The sequence below is a fragment of the Leishmania major genome, chromosome 27 (assembly GCF_000002725.2).
Source record: "Leishmania major strain Friedlin complete genome, chromosome 27".
Lineage (NCBI taxonomy): Eukaryota > Euglenozoa > Kinetoplastea > Trypanosomatida > Trypanosomatidae > Leishmania > Leishmania major.
Genome location: NC_007268.2, coordinates 43,982 through 55,470, shown reverse-complemented (window position 1 = coordinate 55,470; position 11,489 = coordinate 43,982). Strand labels below are relative to the sequence as shown.

The 11,489-nt window shown below is 57.2% G+C and overlaps 6 protein-coding genes across 6 annotated transcripts; all 6 read left to right on the top strand.

The window, feature by feature from the left end:
• Positions 1-1,118: 1,118 nt before the first annotated feature.
• On the top strand, positions 1,119-1,682 carry LMJF_27_0230 (conserved hypothetical protein; the record flags this gene model as incomplete). The annotated part of the gene is made up of 1 exon (XM_003721781.1): positions 1,119-1,682. One exon carries the CDS (start codon positions 1,119-1,121, stop codon positions 1,680-1,682), a length of 564 nt encoding a protein of 187 aa, XP_003721829.1.
• Positions 1,683-2,512: 830 nt separating this feature from the next.
• Positions 2,513-3,457, top strand: LMJF_27_0220 (conserved hypothetical protein; the record flags this gene model as incomplete). Its single annotated transcript, XM_003721780.1, has 1 exon — positions 2,513-3,457. One exon carries the CDS (start codon positions 2,513-2,515, stop codon positions 3,455-3,457), a length of 945 nt encoding a protein of 314 aa, XP_003721828.1.
• Positions 3,458-5,082: 1,625 nt separating this feature from the next.
• On the top strand, positions 5,083-5,952 carry LMJF_27_0210 (conserved hypothetical protein; the record flags this gene model as incomplete). The annotated part of the gene is made up of 1 exon (XM_003721779.1): positions 5,083-5,952. One exon carries the CDS (start codon positions 5,083-5,085, stop codon positions 5,950-5,952), a length of 870 nt encoding a protein of 289 aa, XP_003721827.1.
• Positions 5,953-6,691: 739 nt separating this feature from the next.
• Positions 6,692-7,783, top strand: LMJF_27_0200 (conserved hypothetical protein; the record flags this gene model as incomplete). Its single annotated transcript, XM_003721778.1, has 1 exon — positions 6,692-7,783. The coding sequence occupies one exon, from the start codon at positions 6,692-6,694 to the stop codon at positions 7,781-7,783; it is 1,092 nt and encodes a 363-aa protein (XP_003721826.1).
• An 870-nt stretch (positions 7,784-8,653) lies between these two features.
• Positions 8,654-9,370, top strand: LMJF_27_0190 (putative proteasome alpha 7 subunit; the record flags this gene model as incomplete). The annotated part of the gene is made up of 1 exon (XM_003721777.1): positions 8,654-9,370. One exon carries the CDS (start codon positions 8,654-8,656, stop codon positions 9,368-9,370), a length of 717 nt encoding a protein of 238 aa, XP_003721825.1.
• A 1,073-nt stretch (positions 9,371-10,443) lies between these two features.
• On the top strand, positions 10,444-10,983 carry LMJF_27_0180 (conserved hypothetical protein; the record flags this gene model as incomplete). Its single annotated transcript, XM_003721776.1, has 1 exon — positions 10,444-10,983. One exon carries the CDS (start codon positions 10,444-10,446, stop codon positions 10,981-10,983), a length of 540 nt encoding a protein of 179 aa, XP_003721824.1.
• Positions 10,984-11,489: the final 506 nt, after the last annotated feature.

Genomic DNA, 11,489 nt, shown 5'->3' with positions numbered 1-11,489 from the left:
CGACAGCGAACACGCTTGTGCCGTCCCCGTGGTAGGCAGAGTGTCGGCGTGGCTGGGACGCATTGCACCCGGCCCCGGCTGCCGTTGCTGGTGCGGGGGGCTGCGTGCCACCCCCTACGGGGGATGCACGCCAGGTGGGTGCCGGCGTGACGGGAGCGGGTGTGGGGTGACCTGCAACGCGCGGGGGCGGGGTGGAGTATGCGGCAGGGGCCCTGCTCGGATGGCTGAGTCGGCGCATCGCTGTAGAGCGTGTGTGTGCAGGGCTGCTTGGCACCACGCGATGTGCGTGTGACAGAGCCGGGGGCAGCGTGGAGTGCAGCTAGGCTCAGTGCACCGTGACAGAAAAGAGGGGTAGACAAATCGCATCAGAGGGTGCAGTGATGTTGATGCGGCAGGGTAGTGAACACAGAGTCACGTGTTTGCGTGCAGGTGCGTTGGTGTTGTATTGCCCGCGGCACCGGCCGTAGTGACAGAGAGCTCGCTGCTTTGTTATCTTTTCAATGTAAACGGATTCGTCTCTCAACATTCTTTTTCGACTTAAGCAGTGGGACTACGCTGCGATGTTGCGGACTTGTGTGCCAGTGTCGATGCCTCCATCAGTGCGGGTTGATACTTCAACGCAACTTGCGTCTCATATGTTTTTTGTTCTCGTCTTTGCGTGAGAGCGTGCAGCATCAGAATGTTGCGCTTCTCTCTGTTACACAGAGCCTTCTGCGCTCGCGCGGCAGTCCGCTTTCTCGCTCGCCATGCGCGCAACCTAAGCCACCACTCTCACTGTCCTGCTACCTCCATCATCACATTAGCGGTGTGCTAACCTTTCGCGCTTACGCCCCATTCTTGCCGGCTCCACACTTGGCACGTTCGTGACCGTCGGGACCACGGCACCTTGCTGTGCCATCGACTCTGGTCCTCACTGCCGCCTTTGTTACGGCTTTGGTGCTGTGTACTTTCTTTCCCATCCCTGTCGTATCTCGCGCCTTATCTTCTGTGTCTTGTTCCCCATTTTCTTCTTGAACTGCGCGGCACGGACCTGCGCTGGCCACCTGTACCCTTCAAGTGCACTTGAAACGTTCGTCTGTGCGTCAGCAGTGTGGGTCGTCTCGCTTCATTGCTGAAGGATGTCCAGTGGAGCTGTAGGCCGCGGTTCATTTCACTCGGTTGTAGCCGGAGCGAATCCGCGCCGTATCCCCACTTACTACAACTCTGCCTATGAGCTCATCCAGCTTCATCGTGCTCACCGCGAAGTGACGCGGAACTTCCTCGTCCGTGATAAGGTGTTCGACAATAAGTTCCCCGGTTGCTCGCTAGCCAACGGTCTCTTCAAGATGGTTCCGAACAAGAGAGGCAACTTCCACACGCGAGAGCTGACGGAGTCTATTCGGCATCGCACAATATGGGGACAACGCATTCAGCAGCAGCGCACCATCAACGCGGCCATTCTTGAAGACGCCACGAAAGTGCTCAGTCCGGCGCAGATGGAGGACCGCTTTTCGTATCGCACTCCGGACGCGGCAGCATACTTTAGCCCACAAGAGTACACGGCGGCCAACAACTGGCCCAACTACTGGCAGCATCCAACAGAGAAGCATGTAGTGCCAAAGCCGCGCTGGCGTCGTGAGCCGGAGTTGGGCGGCATCACGCGCGTGCGTGACGCCGTAGCAACCCCCATTGCAGATTATTAGGCAGCAGAGGGCTGGCGCACCTCTGCGTTCTTGTGCGTGAAAGATTGGCAGGTGGGGCGTCAAGATGTTTAGCTGCCCGCGAGGCGGGTTTTCCCTGCCATTGTGTTTGTTTTGTTTTTTCAGTGCACGTGTGGAGGCATCCGCAGGTGTTTCTCTGTCATAGAACCGGTCGCAATGAGCGTTGCTGTTCTCCCTCCGGCTCGATTCAAGCGCTTGATTGGCTAAAGCGAAGCAGGAGAGCGCATCCTTCAATGACTTAATACGCCCACGACCGATGAATGCGAGCATCAAATTCATTAGTAGAGGCCAACTCCTAGAGGATTTGCTCTGCAGAGTCACCATGCTTCTCTCGAGAGTGCGCATCATCTTCCTAGGAGTGCTGCTGCCTCAAGTAACATTCATGTGAGGAGCGAGTGCGGTGTCGGAACCCCTCCGCCTCATATGCTCTTCGAAATGAGAAGGCGCTCTTTGCGAGGGCCTAACCGACTGGTGGCATTGAAATAAATGGGGCCAGCGCACTGCCGTCGTTGTGCACGCTTTTACCGCTACTTCAGCTTTCAAAGGAAGTCTGTCTCGCTCCCTTCACTGTCCCTTTAATATGGACTTGCGTGGTGTGGCGACGGAAAAAAAGCAAACAAAGAAGGCCTGCCGGGAAAGACGCCACCGCAGAGGGTCCAGTCACGGGACACACATGCTCTAATGCGCGCACCCGCACGCGTCTGTTTTCTTCTTCCCCATCGAGACAAACGCGGTGACAGTTGCCGTCGTTGCGCCGATTCGTCCGCTTCCATTGCCTCGTCTCGCGCGGTGCTCTTGCAGTGCTGACAGATATGCACGATTCCGTCGACGGTTTCTGGGCCGCGTGTAGCGGCTGCGGTGTTACCAGCAAGAGGCTGTCTATCCACAAGACGGCAGTGGCTGCCTCGCCAATCGGTCTCGTCGCCGGCGAGGCGGTCAAGCACGGAAGTCCGCTCATTAATGTTCCGTACAACTCCGTCTTTAATGGGCAAACGCTGAGAGGAGACGTACTGCCTCGCGCGCTTCCGTCGCTTCGCAAGATGTTGTTGTTCTTGACGCGGCGAGGTCGGATGGGTGTGGTCACCGCACACAGCTTGTGGCTTGCGTGCTTTGTGGCGTGCTATCGTCAGCAGTGCGCCGTTACCAACGAGGCAGAGCGGTGGTTGCTGCAGCCACTGCTGAGTAGCAGTGTGTATCCCCCGCTGCCGAACCTCTTTTTGGAACGCAATAAGTTTGCGTGTCCTTCTTTGCGTGCCAACTCTGCATCAGAGTTGGAAGTGATGGAGAGGCGTGTCGAGGATGAGCTCGACTTGACTTACTCGATGCTCCGACACTACATGAAGCGCCGTGGTGTGTCGTCGAAGCTGCGCCCGAGCAGGGATATGCTGGTACAGGCGCACCGCACCGTCATGCAGCGCGCACTGCTGTTACCGTGGAACGGGGAGCCATCCGCACCGGCGGAGCTTTCCGAGTTGATCGAGACATCAACCGACCTTCCCCTCGTTCCGTCTCTCGTGCCTGCCATTGATCTGATACGAGCGGCTCCTCTGCACTCCCGCGCCGAGGCAGAGGAGGATGAAGAAGCGCAGAGCAGCGGCAACTGCGCCATCTTTACGTGCGTACAGTCGGACTTTTTGTCTTCGTCGAGCAGGCGCCGAATAATTGTGGAGACGGCGCCGCTGGCGGCCCGTCGGGTGGTGGTTTGCGCTACGAAGCCACTCAAGGAGGGTACGGAGCTGCTGATGGAATTCGAGTAGAGACACGGCAGCGCTGGTGTGACTTTGTCGGATGGAGTGGGGACTGATGTGCACGCTTTCCTAAGAGGCGCTGAATCTTCACAGAACTCGAATCAATTTTATTTGCCCTCTCCCAACGCTCCCCTCTTTGCGCAACCCAAAGAAAATGGAGTTGCCCAGTCTGCGCTTATCACCGACGATTCTACTCGCCTTTGGGCGTGGATGCAGTCGCCCTATCCTCGTCACGCCCGTCGGCACTGTTACCAGCACTTCATTGTGCTCACAAACGCACTTGCTGCCACTGAGCGAGCTGCTTGCCCACGAGTACCACCGTCAACCTTTTCTATCCGCCCCTTCTTTTTCCTCCCTCCTTCTTCTCTGATGGACTTTTTTTCGCTATCATTGCCTCTCGACCCTCCATGTTCACTCACCCCCCCCCCCCCCTTACCGAAAACGAACAAAGAAGCGATCAAGCGACCACGTCACGAGTCGCAAGACAATTCGCCTTTGGCTACACTCCACTGGCACTTACGCGACCTTGTAAAGACCTCCTTTCGTGCTCTTGCGCACTTACTACTTGCCCTCATGGCTGAGGGACGTCTCCGTGCGTAATACCTCAGCGCCCAGTACGCCCCACACCGTACGCGGTGCGAGTCCGGGCAGCCCCCTCTCCCCCTCCCTCCTCTCCCCTGCCAGTGCCGGAGCCCCACTTCTCGTGGTGACAAGGGTCCGTGCGATGCATGGCCACACTGATGTGCTGGCGGTGGGGTCCTGGGTGGCGTTGCGTCGGGGTGACCCGCGACAGCGAACACGCTTGTGCCGTCCCCGTGGTAGGCAGAGTGTCGGCGTGGCTGGGACGCATTGCACCCGGCCCCGGCTGCCGTTGCTGGTGCGGGGGGCTGCGTGCCACCCCCTACGGGGATGCACGCCAGGTGGGTGCCGGCGTGACGGGAGCGGGTGTGGGGTGACCTGCAACGCGCGGGGGCGGGGTGGAGTATGCGGCAGGGGCCCTGCTCGGATGGCTGAGTCGGCGCATCGCTGTAGAGCGTGTGTGTGCAGGGCTGCTTGGCACCACGCGATGTGCGTGTGACAGGGCCGGAGGTGGCGTGGAGTGCAGCTAGGCTCAGTGCACCACGGCAGAGAATGGACAGGTAGCCAAAAAAACGATAATACGCACTGCTGTGTACGTTTTCTCTTGTGCCATGTTTCCTTCCCGCTACTCCGTCTTATGCGCGTCGTCGAATCGGGTGCGTGACTCTTGCTCTCTCGTCTACTCTCCTGCTCCCCACTGACCACTCTGCTTTGCGTTTGCGTCTTGTTTGCGCCTTCACCCCACCAGCTTATCGCATACGAGCGCTTTGCTTTGCTGCACTCCTCGTAGAAAGGGGCGTGCTTCTGCGACTGTCTTTTTCGCTGAGCGTTGCTTGCCTTCTCCGGTTGCAGGCTTCTCGTTTCTGTGATTCCCCGTATTTTTGTTTTTTTCACGGCCGTCTCCACGCGCCCCGCTCGCCGATCCCTCGTCTCTCTCTACGCCACAACATACAACAACGCAAAGCCATACCCCGCCCGAGAGAGAGAGAGAAAGAAAGCGTGTCTCCTTAGACGGAAACCTTTTTTTTTGTCCTGTGCACTCTCTATCGCGCACCATGTCTGAATCTACCGTGCTGAATGTGTCGGCAACAGAGAAGAAGGGCTACAAGAGCTGTGATGCGGCTCGCGCCGCCTTCCGTGCCGGCGACGTGGAGGCGTCGCGTCGTGAGCACATGAAGGAGATGCCGCAGGAGAACCACAACGTGAGTGCCTCCGAATATGTGAAGTCCCTCGTGTTTGGCGGTCTGGACGGCATTATGACCACTTTCGCCATCATTGCTGCGGCGGCCGGGAGTGGGGGCAACAAAGCCACCGTACTCATTTTCGGTTTCTCCAACGTCATCGCCGATGGCTTCTCTATGGGATTCGGCGAGTACGTCTCTGGCGAGGCTGAGCGGGAGAACGCTATCTCGGAGCGGCGCCGCGAGGAGTGGGAGGTGGAAAACTCGTTTGACTTGGAAATAGATGAAATGGTGCAGATATACATGGCGAAGGGGCTCTCTTTCGACGACGCGCACACGATTGTCGGCATCATCTCCAAGGACCCGAAGATGTTTGTGGACTTCATGATGGTTGAGGAGCTCGGACTTCTGATGGACATGGACGACGCTCACGGCCCCAAGAAGCAAGGTGTCGTGATGTTCGCATCCTTCATGTTCTTCGGCTCCATCCCTCTCCTAGCGTATCTTCCAGGCAAAGGCCAGGGCGTAGACTTCGTTTTTTTCGTGTCCTGCTTTCTCACGATGGCCTCGCTGGTCTTCCTGGGCTCGGTGAAGGGTTACCTCGTCGGCGTCAGCATGGGTCGCTCGGCGGTGCTTATGGTGCTCAACGGCTTAATTAGCGGTATCGTCAGCTTCATGGCTGGCCACTTGATTCAGATGGCGCTCAGTAGCGGGGCCGAGGCCACGACTTCCTTGCCTGTGTAAGGGGTGCTCTACGCAAAATAAGCGCGTTGCTGGTGGCAAACACTCGCACACATCCTTATTCCTACCTCTTTTTTTTGTCTGTCCTCTTGCTCGCTCGCTTGCTCTCTCTCTCTTTCCACTGTGTAAGATGATAAGAGACCGCACAGATATGGACAGATTTTAGTTATCTGAAGTCTTCTCGCATGAACCGAATTCTATCTTTCCAAAACACGTCAACTCGTTGTGAGCACACAAGCGAAGAAGAGCGTAGTGCTCATCGAGGCTGGCTTCCTTGTTGTGGCTATCAAACCCGCCGTGCGCTCACGTTTCCCTTGCGGCAAACTTCTTTGGTGTGTTGCAGCACAACTTGCCGGATCGAGAGAGAGAAAGAGGGCGGTGCTCTCGACTGGGGGCCAGAGGGCGTGGGGGCTGCGGAAGACAGGAGTGCGCCGGCAGACACCATATTGAGCCATCCCCCGCCCCCGATTTCTTCTCTCTTATCTTTGAGTGCAAGACGAGCGTGTCATGCTGGCGCGGACGACTGCGCGCCAACGCCATGCTTTCTGCCTCACATACACCTATGAGATCGCTGTCGTCTCTTGAGGAATTCCACCCTCTCTGATTTCCTCTTGTCCGTCTCTCTGATAATTTGTTTGCCCATGCCTCGCTCTCGGCGAGCCGTCGAGTGCGCCGCCGCGTATCTTTCCCGACAAGAGTGAGAGAAAGCCGCCCTCGTCTGCGGGTGACGCACGCTGCTGAAATGGAGTCGAGAGGCCGTGTTCTTGGTGCGGTACGCACACTCTCTGAAGCCGTGTCGGCGCAAGGCAAGTGCGAGAACTCGCGTAGGCTAGTAATTCAGGTCGTGTCAGGCGGCTGCGAGTCGTTTAGCTTGCACCAGCTAGAGCAGGCGCTGTGCTACTTCACGAATCGCAACAGCAACTACACAAACGTATACGAGGATGAGTTTCACGTGTTGGCAGAGGAGACTCTGAACAACTTGATCCGATCCATTCTTGTTTACGACGACTTCTCCGGCTTCTTTGGCGATGCCGAGGTGTACTCCCTCTCCATGGCGTTTCAATACAACCTTTCCGTGGAGGCACTCACGCTGAGAGGCATCGACATCAGCGACGAGGCGATTTGCTCCCTCTGCGAGGCGCTCGTGCGGTCCCGTGTGAACTACATTGACCTCTCAAACACCCCATTGGAGGATGAAGCAGGCCGGTCTATCGCCGCCTTGGCCCACATCAACCCGTATCTGCGCACCGTCATCGTGGACGACACCCTCATCGCCGATGATGTGCTGGACGAGATCGATGTTGCCTGTCAGTTCAACCAGAGCAACTTTGAAGGTAATAAGGGAGAGGTGGATGAATCAATGCTCCGCCCCGCTGATCTCGGTCGCTTGAAGCACCGCCTCCAGCAGATCGTTCGAGCTCAGGAAAAGAAGGTGCACTACTGCGTTGCACACTTGTTCGGATGCTGCCCGAACGGCGAGATGTGCCTCTACTCTCATTCCCTTGGGAAGAGCGGAATGGACGAGACTGATACGTCGCTCTCTGCAAAGATCTCGGAGCTGTTCGTTAACGGTGGCAACTGGGAGGAGCGGTTGCCACCGCGCCCTACTGACGGTCCTTCGTGGCGCAATCCAGAGGACGAGGTCAAGCGAACTCCTCGCGCCAACAACGCACGACGTCGAAGAGAACAGGCCAGCAACACCCCCGCGCCGGCGCAGCAGACACGATGGTCACCGTTGCTGAGTGGACTGGCGGGGATGTGCTGCGGTTTTCTTGCTGTGGGGCTTGTGGGCGTTGTTGCACGACGTCTGGCACCCCGCTCCTCACCTGGTTAGAGGATGCGCGACAGCACGCTCTTTTTCACGCTGCACATTCCCTTTCTGTACATTAAACACAGACACCAAGGAAGGAAAAGGACAAGGAGCGGGGTGTGTCGGCTCCAGCGGCTGCACTCCCGACTGACCCCCCTTCGTCAGCGCGCTGCCCCAGCTCTTGGTAGTCGGATCACAGGTGCGCTTGCACGTGCCACCTCAGCTCCTTTTACTCAGGTGGGCTAAGCTCCTCACTCATCTCTCAGCTCATATCCTTTTCCTCTCATGACACTCGCAGCAAGCGCGGTGCAAGACATGCACACACAAGTTACGAGAGCTGGGAAGTTCTCGCTTCATGGCAGTATCACTTGCGCCGTTCTCAGCTGCTGTCGGGACCTGCTTCTTTCGAGGTCCTCTTCTCCTGCTTCCCTCTCGTTCGCCCACCTCTCTTCCCTCTCTCTTACTCCGTGCGCCACTGCCCCCTCTCCCCTCCCCACCACCACCACCACACACAGAACAAGCGTGCACTTTTCTTCATCGTTGCACTTTCTTTATCCTTTTGCCCCGTCTTCTGCAGCCTTTCAAAGCACTCCCGTGACGTTATTTCCTCGATCTCGACTCTCGATTTCATTTTCGTTCTCTGTTTGCGCGGGCAATAGTGCAGGAAGAGAAGCACTCGTCTGCAGGTCTCGCACTTTTTTTCCGTAGGCACGCACATCCGCACGCACAAGTGCGCCGTGCCGATAGGCAGTTGGTTTCTCTGGAGCACATATCCCTCTTCTGAATCTCTCTCCTGCTCACAGTCCATCCCGGCGCACCTCTTCGCTCAGAAGTAGTGCCAGACGTAAAGGCGCTCAGCTTCAGATATCAAATCGCCCTTTCAGACTTCTCACCATGGCGGGCACAGGCAGCGGTCACGATCAGTCGACGGACGTCTTCTCGGCCGAAGGTCGCGTGTTCCAGGTGGAGTACGCCGGCAAGGCTGTCGACAACAGCAGCACCGCCGTTGCGGCGTGCTGCAAGGACGGCGTTGTGGTTGCGGTAGAAAAGATTCACACGAGCCGTATGCTGGAGAAAGGCTCGAACAACCGTATCCACGCCGTGGACCGCCAGGCCGGCATTTGCATCTGCGGTCTTCTCCCGGACGGGCGCGCGATTGTCTCTCGCGCGCGGCAAGAGGCGGAGAATAGTCGCGACATTTTCGCCACCCCCATCCGTGGTTCAGTGCTGGCCAATCGCGTGGGGGAGTTCATGCATGTGTACACCACCCACTTTGCGTACCGCCCTTTCGGGTGCTCGGCCATCATCGCGTCGTATGCTGATGACGGGCCGCAGCTGTTCGTTAGCGATCCCAGCGGCACGGTGGCCGGGTACTACGGCGTTGCGCTCGGCAAGGCCAAGACAGTGGCAAAGAGCGAGCTGGAGAAGCTCGACTTCTCCAACCTCACTTGCGACGATGCGGTAGTGAAGCTGGCCAACATCCTTCACGATGTGCACGACAAGCAGAAGGACAAACTTTATGACGTGGAAGTTGCGTGGGTCTGCGACAAGTCGGATCGCAAGTTTGTTCACGTGGCGGCTGATATGATTCCATCGGAAACGTCGAACTGATGTTGCCGCAGTTTTGTGATGACGCCTGTGAGCTTCAGCTGACCTGTGGGAGGGAGCTGACGAGTGTGCATGGGTGATTCGCTGCGTCGTCCGCGAGCGTGACGCGGTGCACGTATGTCTTACCCTCGGATTCTCTTGCTCAAGTGTTGCGTCTTCTCCCTTGCCCGCCTTTCTGGTCTCTTCCCCTTTTATTTCGTTGTTTCGGCGGCGTGTATGTGTTGGCGTGGACACGGGTGCGAGCCCCGCTGTTTTTTTTTTTTTTACCCGTAGTGTTATCGTGAGGCGCCGGTGGCCCTGTGAGATGCCCGCGCATGTCAAGGTGCGGGAGGCTGAAGACGAGGGAAGACGGAATGGCCGTGTAGGAAAATAGAAATATTGGTGTGTGTGTGTGTGTGTGTGTGTGTGTGTGTATGTGCAGGAGAGGGTCGCGGAACTTACACTCACGTATGCGTGACAAGAGCTGTCGAGGAGAAGATATCGGCGACTCCGAGAATTTCGTATGTTTATCCCTGTTCTGCCGGCATGCATGCAGAGTGTGGAGAAGCTCTTGAGCCAGGACAGCCTGTTGCCCCCCTCTGCAGTTCTCTCTTCTCACCCCCTTTTGTATCCATCCCGGGTGGCCTCCCATTTATTTTGCCTCTCCCTTTCCCTTGGGAAGACCAACGCATGTGGGAGCGGTCACTGTTCATTACGGTTTGATGGAGATGATGTTATGCCAGAGCCAACCACCACTGTGAGCACAACTTCTGACAGCGCTTAATACGATGCACTGGCGTCGTTTCTTCCCTCACGGTTCCCACACTTCGTCTTCCCCGTCACGGGACCCGCGCGCCCCGTAAGCGAGACGAGTGCATGGTTTCCAACCGCGCGCACAGACGATCAAAAGGACTCCCGTGCTGAAGCGGCCCGAGTCCTGACCGCGGGAGGAGGGCAGACTCTGCTGGCGACAGCAGCATTAAGCGCGCGCCACTTCTTTACCTCGCTGTTTCCTTTTCTTTCCTCCTCTCTTCCGCTACTGCCTCCGTGCCACTCCGCCCATTAAACTCTTAGCACGAAGGTTACGTGAAGCGCACATGCTCCGTAGCTCTCTGCGCTACGGCGTTCACAAGGTGGGCTACACTCACCCTCACCACCTCCCGGTCCCATGCGCGCAGCGTTGGGACCTCCGACTCGCACGTGCGCGCATCTTTCAGGAGTACATCGAGGAGAAGGCACCGGGTGCGTGGCAGTTGGAGGACGAGCGCCACATGTCACCGGAGTTCAACACTTTCACCGGGTACCCAATGCGCAACTTGCGGCCAGGCTACGGCCAGAACCTGCCAGAGTTCATCATGAAGAAGCGCTTACCGAACAACACGCACTACGAGCTGTTTGCCCGCCGCGACATCCCCAACGAGGACAACGCCATGTATGGAAAGCTTCTTTATGACATGACCATTCACGGCACGTCCTTGCCATCGATCTATCGGATGCATAAGGACATCAACAAGGCGCAGCGCAACGACCGAAAGCTGTCTGGCAATCGCTTCAAGGTGCTCAACTCTAGCGGTGCCAAGAGCCCGCCCTCTGGCTTTGAAGCGATCCCTGACGCTGTAGAGGAAGAGGATGATTGAGAAGACGAGAAACGACCCCTATCCTAATGTTGAGGTCAGTTTGAGATGCACCAGTGGCGTTGCTATCTTTTCATGTACGTCGCTGAGCCTGCTTTCCACGGCTATTTTTGTGGTGGCGCTGTGCGGAGTTGTTATGGGTGCGTGTGCCTTGTGTTGTTTTTTTTTTTCACATCTCTTGCCGTGCATTCGCATGTATCTGTGCCGTGTGCTTGCTGATATCCTTTTTTGCGTTCATGACGTGTGTGTGTGTGTGTGGTGAAACGTTTGTTTTTAGGGCCGCACGGATACAACGATAGGAAGGCGCAACATCAGCAGCCATCAACTATAAGGGAGCAAGCGTTTTACTCGCACTCTCAGTCACGGCGCACGCGCCTCCTTTTTGTTCCACCTCAGCGGTGCGACGTGCGTAGGCGAGAGAGTGGACCGAGTTAGGGTGAGGTGTAGGGCTGAAGACGTGCGTGCCGGTTTACCGGCTCTTCCCTCTTCACACTCGCCGTCGCTGTGGC